Consider the following 20924-nt stretch of genomic DNA (forward strand, 5'->3'; position numbering starts at 1 on the left):
TGTCTGTATATTATATATTAATCAAAGGCAGAAATATTCTCAACGATTAAAGATTAAACAAGATAAAAAATCTAGAAGATCAGATCTAATTATAGTAATCTCTATATGAGAGGATTTACATTTTTAAAAAGTGATCTGAGGCTGGGCTTGGTATACACGCCTGTAATCCCAGCAACTTGGAGACTGAGACAGGAGGATTGTTAATTCAAAGTCAGCCTCTGCAACTAAGTCACTAAGCAACTCAGTGGGACCCTGTCTCTAAATAAAATACAAAATAGAGCTGAGGATGTGGCTCAGGGTTGAGTGCCCCTGAGTTCAATCCCCAGTATAAAAAAAAAAAAAAAAGGGGCTGGAGATGTGGCACAAGTGGTAAGGCGCTTGCCAGGCATGCGCAGGGTGCTGGGTTCGATCCTCAGCATCACATACAAATAAAGATATTGTGTCCACCGAAAACTAAAAAATAAATTTAAAAAAAAATCTGAGTACTAGGGATATAGCTCAGTGACAGTGCATTTGCCTAAGCAAGTGTTAGGCCCTAGGTTCAATCCCCAGAACTGCCAAAAAGAAAAAAAACAAAAAAAAGAAAAAAAAAATTATCTAAAGTCAGGGGAACCCAATTTAAGCCCTGGTGTGGTCACTACCCAGCTTTTGGGACCTTAGGCAAGCTACTCAACTTCCTGAGGCTTACTCTACTGTCCCAAAATTGGCAATAAAAACAGTATCTCTGCCTCCTGGGGTAGTGAGGATTAAATCAGACAATGCATGCCTGGCAGGCAGTGGCACATTAATAGACCCAGTTACTTGGAGGCTAAGGTAGGAGAATCTCGAGCCCAGGCCAGCAACCAAATGAGACTCCATCTTAAAAAACACAGCAAAACAAAAACACAGACAATGCATTTAAAATGCTAAGTGGAGTCCCTAGCACACAGTAAGCAATTATTTTATTGATTTTACTATTTTTACCAATATAGTTTGAAAAAGTTTCTGCTTAAATTTGACTGAAAAGAATTTTTCATGAGTTAAAAATTAGACTCAACTGCATATTGACATAAATAATGGCAGGCAAATTCAGAATGGCATAGATTAAAAATCAACCCATCTCCATCATATCCTTCAACTGCTCTGCATTTTACAATGGACTCAGGCTTTATTTAACACTTGGAAATGTTTAAAAGTTTATTTAACACTTGGGAATATTTGAGAAGTTAACAATTTATAATATTTTGAGTGCTTTGAGATAATGTACTTCTATAGTTTCTAAAACGTTTGTTATAAAAAAAGCCATATTAGCACTGCCTAAGAAGTTATTTGCTTAATAACTGAGCAAGACATTTAACAAATTATTCTTGAGACATTCCCAATAAGGCAAGCAGTGTGTCAGGCACTGTCTGACCTGAATGAAATAAAATTCCTGTTGCCAGGTTATTTAAAGATTCACTCTTTTTATATAAAGTATGTCTCATAAGCACTCTACATTCCACAGATAAATATTTTTTTAAGGTTTGCAATAATATATCTAACAATGTATTCATATAAACCAACACTTCACACCTTTAAAATTTCTGGTGTCTATAATTGAATGTTAGTGATATAAGTTAATGTAGAGAATACCTACATATGGTAAAAGGGAATTTAACAAAGACTAATTTATGCCCAATGATTACTCCCCTCCCCCATTTTCTTTTATTGGTGCATTACACTTGTACATATAGGGGTGTTTGTTGTTACATATTTGTATATGCATTAAACATAATAATATAATGTGGCCAATCACTCCAAAATTTATCTTTTAAAAGAGATCATAATTGCAGATAATTTCTAAAAGTGAATGATCTAGCTTCTTTAGGAAGGCTTTATCCATAAAAAGGAAATATTTTAATTTTTGTTAATAACTTTACAACTTTAGTTAAACACATTTTGGTCTCGTCTTTCATCTATTTTTCTCCAAACCACCTACCACTTAGATAAATGTCCTCTAGTTTCTCTCTCTCTTTTTTTTTTATTAGTACCAGGGATTGAACTCAGGGGCACTTAACCACTGAGCCATTCCCCAGCCCTACTTTAGAGAAAGGTTTCATTGAGTTGCTTAGTGCCTCTTTAAGTTGTTGAGGCTGGCTTTGAACCCGAGATTCTCCTGCCTCAGCTTCCTGAGCTGCTGGGATTACAAGCATGAGCCACCATACCCAGCCAATGTCCTCTACTTTCAATGACCAGGTGACAAAATTGCTGTATACATGTTTAAGTAACACTTGAAGAAACTCTAAAAATTAATCTCATTCTAGATGAATATGCTCTATCATAAAACACATAGAGGTTTGAAGACAATTGCTTTAAGGTAAGAATTTAGAACAGTGAAAGCAGCCTTATATGGATTTTTTCCCCCTGTAATGCTAGGGATGAAACCCAGGGCTTTATTCATGCTAGGCAAATATTCTAACACTGAGCTACATCCCTAGCCCCAAGCATACTTACCTTTAAAGTGTACTCAACTACTAGTAAAAGATACTTTTCAGTACAAGTAAATTTGACTTTCAGTGTCAGATAGGAAAGAAATTTAGAAGTGCTAATATATTAAAGAATATATCTGGATAGATTTTCTGAGGAATTGCTGTTTTTCAAAATAAATGATGTCTGTTTATAAATTCAACTTTGGATGATAGTGCATTATTCTTTAAACTTTTTGAGATTCATCTGAAACCCCTAAAAATTAAAATGATCTAATAAGTTATCTATAAGAAAATATGGTTACCAATAAAGCAGATTTTCTGATGATCAAAATATGAGATAATATAACCAATTATATTCAAAATATCTACAAGTTATAAGGGTAATAAAAGCCTATCTGGATTATTTGGTTGTATATATCCAGCCTGCTGTCATTATTAGAGATCTTTGTGTAGGGACTGACACATGTAGCCACATAAAACCACAAACTTCATAATTAATCTTATAAACAAATCCTGCTCCTGGGAATCAAACAATGACTTGGAATTGAGTTAGTCTCCTTGGCTATGAAAGTGATTTGAGGAACTAAAGAAAATTTTGACTGTTTTGGTGAGGCCCGAATTCTAGAGAACAGAATCAGCACTATTGCATGATGGAATTTATTGTAGCTAACAGTTGTGACAATCTGAACTAACAACAGATATGACTCATTTTACATTTCTGTAATACAACAGAAAGAAGAAAATGATTATACTAGACAGCACTAAGCATAACAGACCATTGCAGTTTCCAGTAAAAATATGTCAAATTACCAAATCAACAAACAACTTTTATTTGAACCATATCAATAATAATAATAAATGGTTTATCTGTTCTAATCCTGATAGGATACCATGTAAAGAAAATGTCATTGGGAAGATCTGAAAAAAATTTTTTTTCAGGGCTCATTCATTTCTATATGGTTTTACAATAATGTTCCAAAGCAGCTAAAAGTACTTAATTAGATAAATGCATGTGTGGAGTTTAACATCAAGCAACAGTGTAGTGGGCAACCTCATCTAGTAATCAAACAATTACAAAATGGAAAGTACATCTTGCACAAGCTGACAAAGCCATTAAATCAGGAAAGCTGTGGGCATTTTGACACTGTAAAAAACTACCAGAAAGCATTAATTTCAGCATTAATAAAATGGCAGTAAATAGATGACAGTTGCCAGATGAACTAAGAAATAAGGTTACTGGCCTTGTTAAGCTCACGTCTCATTTTCTCAGGCACAAACTGATCGAGGTAGCGTCTGAAGTGAAGTGCATCAATGGCAACAATCTCAGTGCAGCGTCGCTGCCAGTCATCCCTGGGATAGGACAAATAAGGGAAAAAGATGAGGAATAGGTAGAGCCCTTCAGCCTTGCAGAGGTTAGGTTGTCAATACCTTGGTAGTGTATAGTAAAAACAAACAAACTGTGACCACAGGTCTCAGCAAAGCAGGAGGTCAAGAAACATTTTGTATTTAGATTCAAAGGCATACACATTATGCACTGTTGGGTAGTAAGTAGTACAATGAAAAATCAAGAAACCACACACTATGACATATTATATATCATTTACAGTGAGTCTGACACAAAAAGATTTGAGGGCAAACAAAGGGAATTTAGGTCTTTCTTTCCTTTCATACTGAAGTTCAATCCTTCTTTGTTTTGTGGGATCTGCTCTAAATTACTGGGATGTAATACTACTACATACTGTCCAGGACATGAACCCAAGAAGTCAAGTGTTACTACTGTGCTCAATTGCTGACTGCAAGAAACTATTTTTTGAAAGACAGGACATCAAAGTAGACAATAACATGTCACTTGTGGAAGTAGGAAGGACTAGTTGAGATGATAATTTTAGAAATGTGTGAAATTCCAAATATCTCACCTCTTTAAAAACTTGCATAATTGGTATGCCGACCAATTTTTCATTTTGAAGAACAATGAAGCCTTCATGTTAGTTTGGAAATAATTACCAGGAATAAATAAATATTCACAAAGATAACTGTTTGTTACACCATATACTTTAAACAAAGTAAGAATACAGAGGCTGGACTTGAATGTTTGTGGCACAGGTATGACTACATGGACCAGAGCTAATTGTTTCTCATTTAAAAACAAACAAACAAACAAAAATAAATAAAAATAAAAACAAACAAAAAAATCCCACAAGCTTTCAGGCAGCATTTCTGCAAAAAATTATACCTGATAAACTACACAATTTGATGGAAAAGCAAAGATGTCAAAATGTGAATAAATTCTAAAAAGAAATAGGAGACAACAGCAGCAAAGTTCACTGCAGTACCTGCTATCAACTGGCTTTGTGGCATTAGACAAACTGTCCCAACACAGGTGTCCTCCATTTACCTAATCTCACGGAGAAATTAAGGATAACTAAATAAGACGCTCTAATTAGAGCCACTTCTAATTAAGTTTGGATTTGGAAGTTAACCGCTCCCAATTGGCAGCTTGTAGAACTGTAGAAAATTCTGTCTTCCTTGTACTTATTTTAGACTTCTGGTTTTTCATTTTCTCTGGTCTCCCTTTGTATACAGAAATGGTTATACTGTTTTAACTGCAACAAAACTGTAACACTGAATTTAAAAGAAAAGTTCAACTGCCTGAATAATAGTACAAGAGATACAGAGTGCACTAGAGTCACTCCATGCTCCTTCACTTTCAGTCATGTAATACTCAAGTCAGAAACAGACTCACCTTTCACTCCCATCTTCATGGCTCCGGGCCCAACGATATGTTTCAGCATAGCCAGTGTATTCACTGTACTGTTCAGTACCTGAAACAAATAATTTGTTACTATTTACTTGATACTCAATGGTGAAAACATTTCACCTAAAATCAGCAACAAGGCAAGGAATACCATTCTCATCACTTATATTCAGCACTGTGCTTGAGGGGTCCCCCAGCCAGTGCAATAAAGCAAGAGAAGAAATAAAAGGCATAAAAAATATTAAAAACAAAAACAAGAGTGTAGCTCAATGGTAGAACACAAGCTTATCATGCACAAGGTCCTGGGTTAAATCCTTAGCACCAAAGGGAAAACAGTTAAAATGTCCCGATTTGCAGATGCAATCATTGTTTATCCAGCAAATCCTAGGAATTACTGAAAGAAAGAGTGTGTAGAGGGGAATTATAACAAGAAAAGCTCATAAGCAAATTTAGTAAGGTCAACGGTATGTCTATATATGTATATATGTAACAATAAACAATGGGAAATAAAACTTTTCAAAATAAATATAATGTAAAAAAAAATCTAGAAGTAAATACAATGGATGAAGAAGACATAACTGAGAAAAAACAAAGACCTCAATAAAAAGAGAAATATACAAGGCTCTTGGGATAGAAGACTCAATATTGTTACAATGTTAATTTTTGATTTATAGATTCACCTCAATCCTAATGATAATCTCAAAAGACTTTTTCTTTTTAAAAGTAGTAAATGATGGGGCTGGGGTTGTGGCTCAGTGGTAGAGTATTCGCCTAGCATGCATGAGGCACTGGGTTCGATTCTCAGAACCACATAAATGTAAAATAAAGATATTGTGTCCACCTAAACTAAAAAATAAATATTTTTTTTAAAAAGTAGTAAATGAGAAGAAATGTAGGTCTATTTCTAAAACTTATATAGAAAAGACAAACAATCCATACAGAAAAGGGTAGTTTTCCCAACAAATATTATCAGAGTAAATAGACATTCATACAAAACAAAATAAACTTCAACTGCTACCTTACACTGTGAATGAAAACAATTTTGAGATGACTCACAGAAATAAAAATGAAATTATAAAACTTCCAGAAGAAAACACAGAAGAAGAGTTTCATTATATTGGGGATAGATAAATATTTCTTAGACTGGATAAAGAAAGCAATGACTATAAAATTTACCCAAAGAAATAACAACAACAAAATCCCCCAAAGCAAGCTCTCTTCTCTACCCCAAAAAACCTCAAACAAAAACTACAATGGAGCAAAGTTACATACTTCTGGCCATACAAAGACCAATAAGAAAATATTTAGGCAGGACAGCAGGAAAAATATTCATAAAACTAGCGTCTGTCAAAGAACTTATATTTAGAATACCTGAAGAACTCTCATGAATTAATAATAAAAACAATACAATTTAGAAAACTGGACAGAAGATTTGAACTATATCCTACTAACAACCATATGAAACACTGTAACATTATTCCAGTATAACATTAAAACCACTATAAACTGAAAAGAGTGACTAAAAAAAAAAAAAAAAGACTGACAACACTAAACATTGGCAAGGATGTACAACAAGTAGAAATTTCATGCACTGCTAGAAGAATGTAAAATGGCACAATGATTTTGGAAAACAGACAATTTCTTACAAAATTAAATATGCATCCACCCTTGGACCTATAAATTACATTCTTAGGTATTTAGCCAATAGAAATTAAAAATATATGCTAACAAAAACTGAAGAGAACACTCTTAGAGGGTTAATTCACAATAGTCTTCTATCAGTCAGGGTTCAACCACAGATACAGAACTAGTAGGAGATACATACGAAGAGATTTATTAAAGGAGTTGGTTTAAATAACTGTGGGAGCTGACTAGGCAGGCTGGTATTCAGATATGAACTGCTGTCCACAATAAGAATTTCTTTTCGGCGGGGGGAAAGCCTTAGCTCTGCTCTTTAGGCCTTTGAAATGATTGCAAGTGGTTTGCCCAGATTTTTGCAAATAATCTCCCTTTTAAAATATTAACTGCTTGTGGACTTTAATCACATCTACAAAATATCTTAACAGCAATACCTAGATTAGCATTTGAATATATGGGGACTGGAGTCTATCTAACCTGACATATAAAAAAGACTATCACAAAAATAAAAGTACAAATAATCTAAATGTTCATCAACAGAAAATTAGCAAAACATGATTTACAAAGGAATTATACTTTTAGTAATAAAAAGGATTAAAACCACTGATATACTCAAATCCATAGATGAATCTCACATAACATTTTATGCAGAGGGGGGAAAAAGAAGGTAGAAGTGTGTGTGTGTGTATGTGTGTGTGTGTGTGTGTATGTGTGTATATATATATATATATATATATATATATATATATATATATATATATATATGAAGTTCTAAAAAAGACAAAACTAATTCATGAAAAAAATAAAAATTGTGTTTGTTTCTGGTCTTAGCATGGGGATTGATCAGAAAAGGGCTCAAGGAAATTGTCTGACCGGATGGATTTGTTATTCTATGTCTTGATAAGGGTGTGGGATAAAAGGGCAATATTTATTTGCCAACTTACCACAATACACACTTAACATTACATATTTCACTATATGTAAATTTTACTTAAAAAGAGAGAGAAAACCAGAAAATAATCATAAACCAATACCAAACTCCACTAAGGTTTGCTTTTTACAGTGGCATGGTTTAGTAGTTCTGAAATCACCGAAATGAATAAGCAAAATATAATTAGGAAAAACACTGGGCAAATTCAAAATGAGGGACATTCTATAAAATAATTGGCTTATACGCTTTAGAAATATCAAGGTGAACAAACACAAGGAAAGGTTGAGAAACTATACCAGAGACTATAAATTATTAATATTTGTGTCTACTTTAGCATTTTATAATGCAAGGGTATAAAAGCAGCTGAGTACTTGCCTAATAAACATAATTAATGAACAAAACAGAAAGAGCATTGTATTAACTGAGATTAAAATAATGAGGCCAGGTATACTTAATAGGAAGATATTATATAATTGAACCATATATAAAAATTCACATCTAAAAGGATAACATGGCAAAGAATGACAGATTGACATTAGGACACAGAAGAGCTCTAAGTTAATCTTTACTAGCCAGGAGACCTTGGATAACCAAACCTCACTGGACTGAAATTCAGGGTTATTAATAATTCTTCTTATCTCACAGAGTTGCTTAGAAAAGTCAAATAACACAAGCTAAAAATTCTTCTAAACCCTAAAGCAGTCAATGTTGATGTCATTAGATTTTAACTTTATAAGGGAACAGAGAAAACAGATATTTGACTCTATTCACAAGGTGATTAAAAGTGACCTGGTTTACTGGAGTAAAAGGAACCAAAAGAGTCAGAAAGGCTCTGGTTCTATTATGTTTTCCACCTTGGTGTAGACAATTCTCATTTTTCTTTTTCATAAACAAACATACACATACACACACACACACACACACACACCTGCCTAATCTGATCCCTTGACTATTAAAACACCTGTCCTGTCTTTTGAAAAGGAAGCAGTTGAAAAATATAAAATAGCAATTATCATATTTCTACTTCAAAATAAAATAGCTTTCAGTCTTCTTTCTTGAGGGAAACAAGGCTAGATTTATCTTTTTTTTTTTTTTTTTGGTGGTGCTGGGGATTAAACCCAGGTCCTTGTACATGTGAGGGAAGCACTCTACCAACTGAGCTATATATCCTAGCCCTAGATTTATCTTCTTTGAGTATGGGAAATTAAAAAAAAAAAAAAAAAGAAGAAGAAGATATATACAAATGCTTTTGCTTTAAACAAATTAAATCCTGGGTGTCTACACTTACAATTTTCACAATTGTATTGGCTGTTTGTTTTGAAAACTGGATCCCGTTAATGTGTTTTAAATTCAAATTTATTAATAAATTAATAAAAACATAAAGGTAAGCATTTAGTGATAATATAATAGCAAACAAGATATAATGAATGGCCTTTATGATAGCTCTCTCTAGGGATAGCCTGTAGAACTTCACAGTTAAGGAAGACCTTCACTTAAGGAAAAATCTAGAAGAAACCCCTTAAAAACCTCATTAAGAGTTCACGACAGCTTTATGTGTTTTTAGATTTAGTAAGAAATATTGTTATTTTCTCTTCCTAGGAATAAAAGTTGGTAATGAATAGAAAAAATATTTGAAGATTAAAAATTTCTACTATGGCAGGTGTGGTGGTGCATGCCTGTAATCCCAGCAGCTCAGGAGGCTGAGGCCAGATGATTGGGAGTTCAAACCCATAGTCAGCTCCAGCAAGTGACTTAGCAACTCAGTGAAACCCTGTCTTTAAATAAAATACAAAATAGGGCTGGGGTGTGGCTCAGTGGTTGAATGTCCCTGAGTTCAATCCCTGGTACCTGCCCCCCCCCCCCCAATCTACTTATCAATGAGTTTGTGCCTTAGAAAGATTCATATGAAAGCCATATACTCACCTTTCATCAGCATCACTCACACAGTGGTAATCATACAGTAAATAGAACGGTCTTGCCTTTAGCATGATTAAAAATCAAAGAGGAACACCAAAGAAATGTTTGATTTCCAAGCATTTCTGAAAAACTCCAACTGAATTTGGATCTTTTCCCAAAGAACTGGTGTCATTTAGCAAAGGGTTATTTCTATAGTGACAGGTGTCCCTAGCACTGCACCTCTATAAAGAGAAGGCACTAATACTATAAGCAAGAGTGTCTATATATAGTCATTTCTGTCAGTTCTGCTGACACTCAGAAAAGACATAAGGAACTGCAATGTCTGGGATAATTTGATTAACTGAAGGGTAGATTTTATGTTAAATATACTATTCCTCTGCTCAGAAAGTTTCATGTATAGGCATGCATCTGCTTTGTGTGCTCACCAAACAGAAACACAACAAAAAAAACCCCTTAGAGTCCTTTAGTATTGAGCTATTTGTTGGATATTGTAGAGAAACACGTGACAGAGGGAAAGATAAGAAAAGGTAAGACTGGAGTTTTAATTCTTTCCCTTTATCTATACTTACCAAAAGGTTTTAACTTATGGCTGCCCCAGTGAGGACCACTGGGGGCGGGGGGGATAACACTGTATAAAAATATAGAGGGATAACACCGTATAAAAGTATTTGCCTGTTTGCATGACCTGTTTCATATTCATTTAAAAGTCTGATGGTAACCAGATGTCCCACAATGATGATAAATTTAATTTATTTCCAATTTCTCAAACTCTTCTACAGATTCAGGCAGCATACTCATAATCATTAGCTCACTGAGCCTGGATGCATGATTGAAGGAATGGAATTGATCTGCAGATAGATGCAGTGTATGGTTAAGAGTCTTCTAAGAAGGGAGATGGCAGAAATCCAGACATCAAATAGATGATGAAATGGCCATTTCCATTAAGGGAACATCACATCACAGATATTAATTAGGAGGCACTATAATAAAGTTAAGTGGAAGTGGGAAAAAAACACTAAGTTAAAAGTAACCCCAAATGTCCTTAGCTTGACTTAATTACAGATCTGAAGGTGAAACATGGATCTGCAATTTTCTATCCATTTTAAAAAACATTATTGAAAGACTAGAGTTAACTTCCAAGTGATCTGGGGATAAATGATCTTTAAAAATAAACTTTCTTTAAAAAAAATTCCCAGGGAATTTTTCCATTTATTTATAGTTACATTAAAGGCAGATGACAAGGGACTCCTTACTACTGTAAATGAAATGAAGCAAATGAAACAAATTAGTTTTGAATATAATTCCCAAGATTTTATTTCTTTTTAATTTTTTTATAGTTGTAAATGGACAGAATGCCTTTAATTGTTTATTTTTATGTGGTGCTGAGGATTGAACTCTATGTCTCACACATACTACTAGGCAAGTGCTCTGCCACTGAGCTACAGCACTAACCCCCAAGATTTTATTTCAAGGATGTAAATTCATCTTAAAAACTGATGGGATATTTTGTTCTAGGTCTTCAGTTCAAATCCAGTTTAACTGCTAAAAATTTAAAACCTTTTAAAAGTATTATTTGATATACCCAAATGATGACAGTCACATTCCTGACCTTCAGAGATCCCTGAGTACCGGGTAACAGGAAAGACAGTGGAATGAATCTAACATAACTTTCCTATGTATATATGTGAATACATCTCAGTGAATTTCAACACTGTGTGTACCCACAAGATTGGGGTCCCAATTAGAAGAAAATACATTCCATGTTTGTATAATATATAGAGTCTACTGCCATGTATAACTAAAACAAACAAACAAAAAAGAAATATGGATAAGCCAAAATTTCTTAAAATTTAAAAAATTGCGATAAATACCCTTTTAAAGAACATAACCCACTGGATTTTACAAAGCTATGCACCCACATCACTTTCCAATTACAAAATATTTTCATCTTCCCTCAAAGAAATTTCTTTAACAATTATTCCTTATTTCCATTTCTCTTTAACCACTGCAACCACTTATCCACTTTCTATCTCTATCAAGTTACCTATTCAGGACATTTAATATAACTGTAATCATATAATATGTGGCTTTTTGTGTCTGACTTCTTTTATTTAGCAAGTTTTCAAGATTCATCTATTATATAATAAACAATGTTTTATATCTATACAAAGGATATTACTCAGCCATAAGAAAGAATAAAATCAATTTGCATTTTTTAAAAAAGAATATAGGGCAAATACTCAAAGTACTTAGTTGCCCAATAATGGATTTATACCACTTTTTTTTTTTCATTTTTTTTTTTTGTAATCTTTTGCACTCTCACTTCCCACAGTATTTCCCACAACTGTACCCTTTCTAAGTGCTTATGTAAAAACTAACACAGCCAGCCAGATGACCAATATGTGAGTTGAGGCAATGCTGAGAACAAAAGGGGTCTGTGTCTATCTCTGTCTCTCTCCATTTCAGTACAATTTGGATCACTAATTCAAGAATTGTGAATGAAATACTTCAAGTTACAAGTCATTAACTTTGTATGGCTAACTAGGGTTCCATCCAAGAAGAAATTCTTTGCCAACATTCCAATCCTAATTTCCTACATAAACTCAGGTAATTAACAACTTTTATTTTCTTAAAGTTACTTACCTCAGCAAAATGGCAGAATTACAAGGATAAAAATTAACACAGAATTTTAAATGAAGCAAAATTACTCACTTAAAGCCCCTTTACCAAAGAGTGTCCACAAAAGGTATGGAGACATCAGCAAAAAGGACGAAGTAAAAACCTTGAAAATTCTCCCCTCCCTAAAATCAATGAGAACACTGAGAGAATCACAGCAAAAATCAAAAGTGGAAATAAACTAAAGTCTTAAGTAATCCAGGCAGTGTTTATTCAAGGAAAATTGGTGGAATCTTGGTTAAAAACAGCAAGCTTAATGGTGTTTTAATTTGCCTTATTTTTCATTTCACTCTCCCAAGCTCTGAGGTAGCCTTAAAACCCAACTGTCCCTAAGCATAGTGAAAACTAGCAGCCTGGCAGCCACAAGAAGAGGCAGAAGAGTGACAAACATCCTTCAATTCTCCATTCTCAGAGAACTGTCATTATTACATTTGTCTGGTGTTTCTCTCAAAGACCTCACTTCGAAGGCTCTTTATTTACTGGACTTAGTGTTCCCAGTGTGAAAAGACTAATTCCCAAAGGTTAAATGAAAATAAACACAGGTAACTACTTAAAATTGAGGCTGCCTGAGGTGGTGATTGTCAGTTAGGGCAAATAATAGGCTAAACAAAAAGCTTCAAAGAAAAGGCCTAGGAATAAGATGTCCACAAGGGGCTTAAGAAAAGTTCTAACATATTCCTGGGAGTCTGGAAGACCACATGCAAGCCCACAACCATGTAAATGCTCAGGCCCTCAGCTCTCTCCCCTCTTGCCTAACCTTAAGGCTCTGTGTAAAAAGGAAGTGAAGAATAAGGCAGAGTCAATAACTGTAGATGGAAGTGTTAAAAGGTGAGTCCCCACATGTACAAAGATCATTTCAGCACAGACTGTGTGACTTACTGGCTCCAACCATTTAAGGAAATCTGCATTAGAATTAGCTGACCAATAATCTAATTGAGTAGAGACAAGAAAGAATACAGACTTTACAGCATTTGTTTAGGAAAGTTACTAAACAAACAACAAATAGCAACACTGAACTCTGATGAGGGAAAATCTCATTTGCGGGTTGCCACATTATATTATTCAAAATGTCCAGTTCTCAACAACAACAAAAAAGTAAGACATGGAAAGAAATGAGGTAATATAATCAATACCCAGGAGAAAAAGCAGTCAACAGTAACTTATGTTGGATTTACTAAACAAACATTTTAGATCAGTTATTTATGGAATGACATAATTAAAAAACTTCTGCACAGCAAAAACAATTAGGAATATGAAGACAGAACCTACAGAATGGGAGAAAAGCTTTGCTAGTTACTTTTCTGACAGAGGATTAATATCTAGGATATATAAGGAACTCAAAAAACTTAAAATCAAAAAAATCAAATAACCCAATTAATAAATAGACAAATGAATCAAACAGACACTTCTCAAAAAGAAATACAAATGGCCAACAAATATATGAAAAAATGTTCAACATCATTAGCAATTACGGAAATGCACACCAAAACTATACTGAGATTTCATTTCACACGAATCTGAATGGCAGTTATCAAGAATACAAATAATAATAAATGCTGGAGAGGTTGTGGAGAAAAAGGAACACTTTTACAATGTTGGTAGGATTACAAATTAGCACAACCATTATGGAAGTCAGTATGGAGATTCCTCAAAAGACTAGGCATGGAACCACCATGACTCAGCTATACCACCCCCCAGTATTTATCCTAAAGAATTAAAGGCATCATAGTATAATGATATATGCATACCCATGGTTATAGCAGCAAAATTCACAATAGCCAAACTATGGAACCAATCTAGATATCCATCAATAGATGAATGAATAAAGAAAATGTGTTGTATATACACAAGGGAGTTTTATTCAGACAGAAAGAAAAATGAAATTATGTCATTTGTAGGAAAATGGTGGAACTAGACAGCATTAAGTGAAATAAGTCAAACTCAGAAGCTCCAGGGTCATATGTTTTCTCTCATATGTAGAAACTAAAGAAGAAAAGGAAAAAGAAAGGTGCTAGGGAGTATCCCATGGAAAACAAAGGGAGATTGGTAGAGGAAAGGGACCAGTGGGGTAGGAGAAGGGGAAAGTGCTGGGGAGTGATATTGGCCAGATTTATATTGTTATATTGTGTGCATATACACATATGTAACAGCAAATCTCATCATTATGTACCAATACAATGTACCAATGAAAAATGTGGAAAGAGAAAAAAATTAGTTATTTTAAATATGTTGGAAGAACTAAAGAAAACTGGCTAAGTAACAAAAGTGTAAAGATAACTCTCAAATAGAAATATTAATAAAAAGATATTATAAAAAATCAAATAGAAATTCTGGAATTAAAAAATACAATAACTAAAAATTCATTAGAGGGATTCAAAAGTAGATTACAGCAGGTAAAAGAAAGAATCCATGAATTTGAAGATATGTCATTTGAGATTATCCATTCTAAGCACCAAAAAATAAATAAATAAATAAAAGAAGAAAAATGAACATAGCTTTAGAAACTTATGGGACACCATCAATGTACTAACATAAATAAATAATGGCCAAAAATTTAACAAATCTGATGACAAACATTAAACTCGCAAGCTCAATGAACTCCAAGGAGGATAGAGTTTAAGTCCATACTTAGATAAATCATAATCAAACTGCTGGAAGGCAAAAAAGAAAAGGTGGAGAATAAAATGTATATTCAAGATATTTTAGGAAAATGAGACTATAACAATTTCAAAAAGGAAGTATAAGTAATGTATAAAAATACTGGGACTAGTACCCATCAGTAGCCTCAAATCTTCACAACAGATATTCACAGGTAGGGAGGACTTACCCCATTTCCAGAATTCCCCCAAACTAACCTGTGATAATAAGACATTCATTGTGATCCAGCACCTCAGTGAAGAGCCGTGAAACAATCAATTCAGGATTGATTAAAAAGCGGATTTCTTCTTGCACAAGTCCTGCACTGGTTACTCCACCTCCAACAAAACGATTTGCAAAATCCACCTGTTTAGGAAAATGTGGCATGTTAAATAATGATCTAAAATACCTGAATTATGATAAAGAAGCACATGCCAAAAAGTTCTAATCTTTTTATTTCCCATGAAAATCAGTCCTCAAATGACTAATGTTCCCAAGGAGTCTGAGTTATACTTGTGTACACTCGTAGTTACATTTGTGCCTTACTTTTCCCATTTCATTGAAGTTAATATGTCTGCATGTTTCTTTGGATTCCAAAAGTGCATAAAGGACCTCAGAAAAATTGTTTATGGGCGAAATATTATCTAGGAACTCTTATATAATAAACCTTATTTGTGCTCCCCTGGTCATAAGTCAAGGGAGGTCTTCTGCTTGAAAGGTTTTAACATTATTTTCCTACATCCATACTTAACCTCATTTTATATATTTCAGATGACTTTAATACAGCAATCAAACACTTGTCCTAAAGAACTGAAGAGTTTAGTAGTTGACTACTTTGGGATAATACCTCTCTTAATAATATTATATCTTTCTCTTCTGTGGAAGAATAAAAGGTATGGAATTTTTGTCCTAAATCGCCAAATACATGAACATTACCAACTTATTTTTTGGGTACCAGGAATTGAACTCAGGAGGACTAGACAACTAAGTCACATCCTCATCCCTATTTTGTATTTTGTTTAGGGACACAGGGTCTCACTGAGTTGCTTAGTGCCTCACTTTTGCTGAGGCTGGCTTTGAACTCTTGATCCTCCTGCCTCACTCAGCCTCCCCAGTGGCTGGGATTACAGGTGTGTGTCACCATGCCTAGCCACCAAATATTTTTAAAAAATATACCTAAAAAAGAAAGAAACCTGGTATAAGAACAAAAATTCAACTAAATTAATATTTCCAATGTAGTCTGAAACCCATAAGCTTTTTTTTTCTTTTCTTTTCTTCAGTGCTAACTATTGAACCCAGGGTTTTGCAAATGATAGGCAAGTGCCACCACTAATCTGTTCCCCCAGTCCTACATAAGATTTAGGTAAAAGTATTATGAGATCTACTGATGAAGAAGAGCTACACAATCCTTGTGAGAATGCACTCAAGCTGCCAATGTTAATTCAGTTTATATAAGAAATGGTGTCCATCTTAGCCTTAGGTTATTGTTAAGAGTTAGATTATACAGATACATATAATTTCTGTACATACATATTCACACACACAAGTAAAACAGAATTTAAATACTGTAAGAGAGGGTAATATGCTTTCCAACCACTGTAAATTATAAGATTTCTTCAAATTTGTTTGTATTCTCTGAGGTAACTGATACTAAATGATAACCTAGAGCTAATTTTATAATAGAGTAGAACAAGAATTATGAATCAGGTCAGGTGTACTGGTACAAGCCTCTAATCTCAGTTAATCAGGAGGTGAGACAGGAGGATCAAAAGTTAAAAGTCCCCCAGGGTAATATACCAAGACCCTGTCTTATTTAAAAACAAACAAACAAACAACAACAAAAAAATCCAATAACTCCTGCCAAAAGAATGTAAATCTTTTGCTATGTGAAAGTATATAGAAACTTACAGAAATCAAAATAGTCTTTACTCTTTTGTGTGTGTGTGTGTGGTCCTGGAGATTAAACTTGAGGGAAATATATCAACAAATTCTTAAAATGAGTTTGAAAATCATATATTTGGTTTTGTATTCTTTTTCTCTTTTTTTGTGGCATTTAGGATTAAACTCAAGGATGCTCTACCATTGAGCTATAACCCTAGTCTTTTTTTGTTTTGAGACAGAATTTCACTAAGTTGCTGAGGCTGGCCTCGAGTTTATAATCCTACTGCCTTAGCATCCTGCGTCACTGGGAATATAGACATGCACCACTGCACCTAGTTTGTATTTGTAATTAGCCCTAAAAAAAGGGAGGGGGCTGGAGGGCAGGGGGTGCCCAGTAACTCTTTAGCTTATATAGAAAAACAATTTTTGATGAAAATGTTAGTTAGATTGGTTACTTACTACATGAGGTCTTTAGGGACTGAATGATTTGTGGCTTAAACTGTTTAATAAATATTTACTGTGTATTGTGGTAGGAACCATGGGATACAAAGATGAATAAGAAGTACTCAGCTCCTGGCCTCATAGGATTTGCAAGTTAGATGGATGGGAGTCAGTAACATAAGCAGATTGATAAGGTGATAATTAAAGAGCATGTTAGTATGTATTTGTTACTTTTCATATAACAGGATTAACTAAATCTGAGCATGGGAGGAAGATTAGGAAAGCTTTACAAGAGAACATGGCATTCGATCCAGAGTTAGCTAACATATAGCTTGAGGCAACCGCTATACAAGGGACACAGGGAGAAACCCAAATGTAAACAGCTACATGAGAGGAATTATGGTGGCTTCACTGTAAAATACATCATGTGGATAGTTATAGTTGGTGATAAAGTGGTTTGGGGTCTAGGGAATTTTTACTCAACTTTGAAGTTTCTGAGAAAGATTCGTATGACAACTGGACCTGTGTCTTAGTAAGATACTTCAGGCTACAGTTTAAAAAATAAACTGGAAAAGTGTAACATTAAAAAAAAAAAAGCAATTAGATGACAAGCATTATGAGAGCAGGGGCAAAGTAAGGGGGGAAGACCCAGCAAAGAAATGAAATGAAGTGCATTTGAGAACTGAGACCATACTGAGTGCCTGCAAGTGTAGTTGAGATCAGTATAACTTAATTTTTACTGGAATAAGTTACAGAACAAATAAAATACAACCTCTATCCAACTTATGTACTATTTGATAATGATCATGAAACACATGCAATGTGAATGCTATTGTTTACTGAATAAAAGGTCAACAATTCATTATTTGCAAGGTGTACACAGAAATAAATGCACAAAACTCAATATGCCTCTAAAAACAGGGGTCTTTAAGAAAATAAAAGTTTCTGCTACTTAAAAAAGTTCTTAATAAAGAACTAAGAAAGAGGTGATAGACCTGTTCTAGTACATGAAAACAAGCATATTAGTGTTTCTTTATTTTTAATCACTCATTTTATAAGTTTCTTTACTCTAACGCTACTTTATTCAGATTATTCAGCTTCTGAATTATAACTTGATGAAAAGAGAGAAATGATAACGCTCCTTAGAGAGGTTTTGTTGTTGTTGCCATTCAGCATAATGTAAATTATGTGCTACCCAAGGAGCTTTGAAGCATTGCAATACAATATTCCCTGATCTCCTGGGGAGATATAGCATGGGTTGGGAGAACAATTAATAGTGCTAGAAGCCTTTATGGTATTCTTTTAATCTACTGAGGTCTCATATTTCATCTATAATATATTCCAGGGAAGTGAGGAGAATCTCAGCTTCAACTGTTGTTAAGTAATTCCCTGTTGAATTATACTGTAATAAAAGGTCAGCATTCCTGTGGTGCTAACTAAGAATAACTCTGTTCAGTTCATATGTATTAAGAATACCCCAGTTTACCCAAGACTTTAATGGAGAAAATAATCTCATAAAAAAGGGAATGTGGGGGAAGTAATATTCATTTCAAACAGTTTTTAAGTACATTTTGAAATTATGTTTTTGAATAGAAGAAAAAATATATGATTGTACATATATTAAAATATTTTTTGGTGGTTTTTGTTTTTGTTTCTACAAATGTTAAATCCAGGACAAACTGTCAATTCAATTTTCCTAAATACTTTTGTTTACAAGTTCAAGTAATTACTAGGAGAAGGTGATCTGAAATAAAACACAATTCACTTCCTTTAAAATTTTAATTACAAATATGTCTAAATAAAAGGCCATTCTAAAAAGAATCTGATTCATCAGTCATTTGGAACATATGTATATCATAACTATGCACAAATCAGTCTAGTTAAATTCAACTATTTTCTCAACATTGCTTTCTTTATAGCTTCTAACCCAATATAAGCACCAAATAAGGATCTAAGAAGAAAAATCCCCAGTATAAATGATATAATACACAAGCTTCTTTCAGAGAAAACTAAGTTTACAATGCTCTTACAAATGGGATAAAAACACAAATCACTAATATATTGTCTCTGATTAGTGAATTTTTTGAAAAAAATGCTATGAATCAAAAGCAAAATATATGCTCAGGTTAGGTATTATGAGGTTTTAAAGCTAAATATATGAAGTGTTTTGTTAAGCTCTTTTGCTAAAAATATTTTTTTAACTAATGACAGTTACAAAATAATTACAAAGATTGAAGAATGGACAGAATTACCTGCTCTCTAACAGGAAAAAAGACATTAGCAAGCATAGCTAGCTCATGTGCTTAAAATTGTTATATATAGGAGAGAAGCTTTTCTTATCAATCAGTTTTAGATGTCTGCCTCCTAGACCTAAGGCTGTTGGTGGCAGAAAAACATCTCAAGCTGGTCATCATTTGGGGCAGGGCAAGAGCCTTCAAAACAAAGAACAAAACTGCCTGTGACAGCTTGTCAAGAACATACCCTGGGAACTTCTCCACTGTCAATCTACAATCAGTGTCTGAACCAAGAGGAACTGATGTTGTCCAGATCTTGGGACTTTCTGTCAAAGGCTTTTTAAAGAGGCACATGTAAGAAATAGAGAGCATACACTGGCAAATAACAACATTACCAAGGCTGTCAAAGTGATCTGTTTGGTGTTTCTTTCCATTCTGCCATGATGCTTCTCTGCATTAAATCAGTTTAGGAGACAAATAAACAGCCTTTCAAATTTCCTTTTGTCAGAAGCTTGACAAGAAAAAAAAGTCTTCAACATGCGCACAAACAACAGAGATTTACCTACCTGTAGCATGCCTTGTCCATTTCCTTCTATGGTACCTTCATAAGTAATATGCAACCGTGTCAGGGGTTTGTCACATCTATAATATAAAAATATATTCCCTTAATTTTTTGTTAATGATAAATAATTCATTACAGACAAATCTGAAAATATAGGTATCTAAAATATTAAAACAATTCCAAATCTCAAAAGCCAGAAATAGATGACTGCTGTCAATATTCCTGGTACTGAATCTCTCAAACTTTTCCTTCTAAAAATCTATAAAGAGGGGTTGGGGGTGTGGCTCAGCGGTATAGTGCTCGCCTAGCACATTCAAGGTCCTGGGTTCAATTCTTAGCATCACATAAAAGTATATAAATAAAATAAAGGTATTGTATCCATCTACAACTAAAAAATAAATATTAAAAAATCTACAAAGATACATATCTAAATTAAAATTAGACAAGACATTGTTTTGAAACCTGCTTTTCCTCCTTTTAATATCAAAGTTTCTCTTCTGTTAGGTAGCCGAGAAACTTGTTAAGACATAAAAAAATGAAGATCTATGATATTTAACTATTATGCTCAAGTTCACAGTCTAAGAAAAAAATGTAGAAAATTTGGCAATAAATCATATACAATTCTCAATGGGCTCTATTTACATGTGTTTGTGAAGGGGTGTCTTGATGAAAATACATGCTATACAAATCCTGATCTGTGACATTTTCATATTAATAGATGAAAGATGAACCTAGGACCTATAAGTCACTCAGAAGACACAATTGTTTTCTTTTCCTTTCAAAAATGCTACAGTCACTGAGCATA

General features: G+C 33.8%; 1 protein-coding gene across 4 annotated transcripts in view; it reads right to left on the reverse strand.

Moving 5' to 3' along the window:
- Parg (poly(ADP-ribose) glycohydrolase) overlaps positions 1 to 20924 on the reverse strand; it is a 114287-nt gene that overhangs the window by 25414 nt on the left and 67949 nt on the right. For all 4 annotated transcript variants that reach the window (XM_046446728.2, XM_046446727.2, XM_046446726.2 and 1 more), the window contains 4 exons: positions 20124 to 20199; positions 15220 to 15367; positions 5191 to 5269; positions 3689 to 3797 (listed from right to left, as the gene is read on the reverse strand). In XM_046446728.2, coding sequence (XP_046302684.1) covers positions 3689 to 3797; positions 5191 to 5269; positions 15220 to 15367; positions 20124 to 20199 — 412 coding nt within the window. The remainder of the gene's footprint in view (positions 1 to 3688; positions 3798 to 5190; positions 5270 to 15219; positions 15368 to 20123; positions 20200 to 20924) is intronic.

This window comes from Marmota monax, unplaced genomic scaffold, assembly GCF_021218885.2.
Source record: "Marmota monax isolate L192 unplaced genomic scaffold, Marmota_monax_Labrador192_F-V1.1 WCK01_AAM20220418_F8-fsc00207, whole genome shotgun sequence".
NCBI lineage: Eukaryota > Metazoa > Chordata > Mammalia > Rodentia > Sciuridae > Marmota > Marmota monax.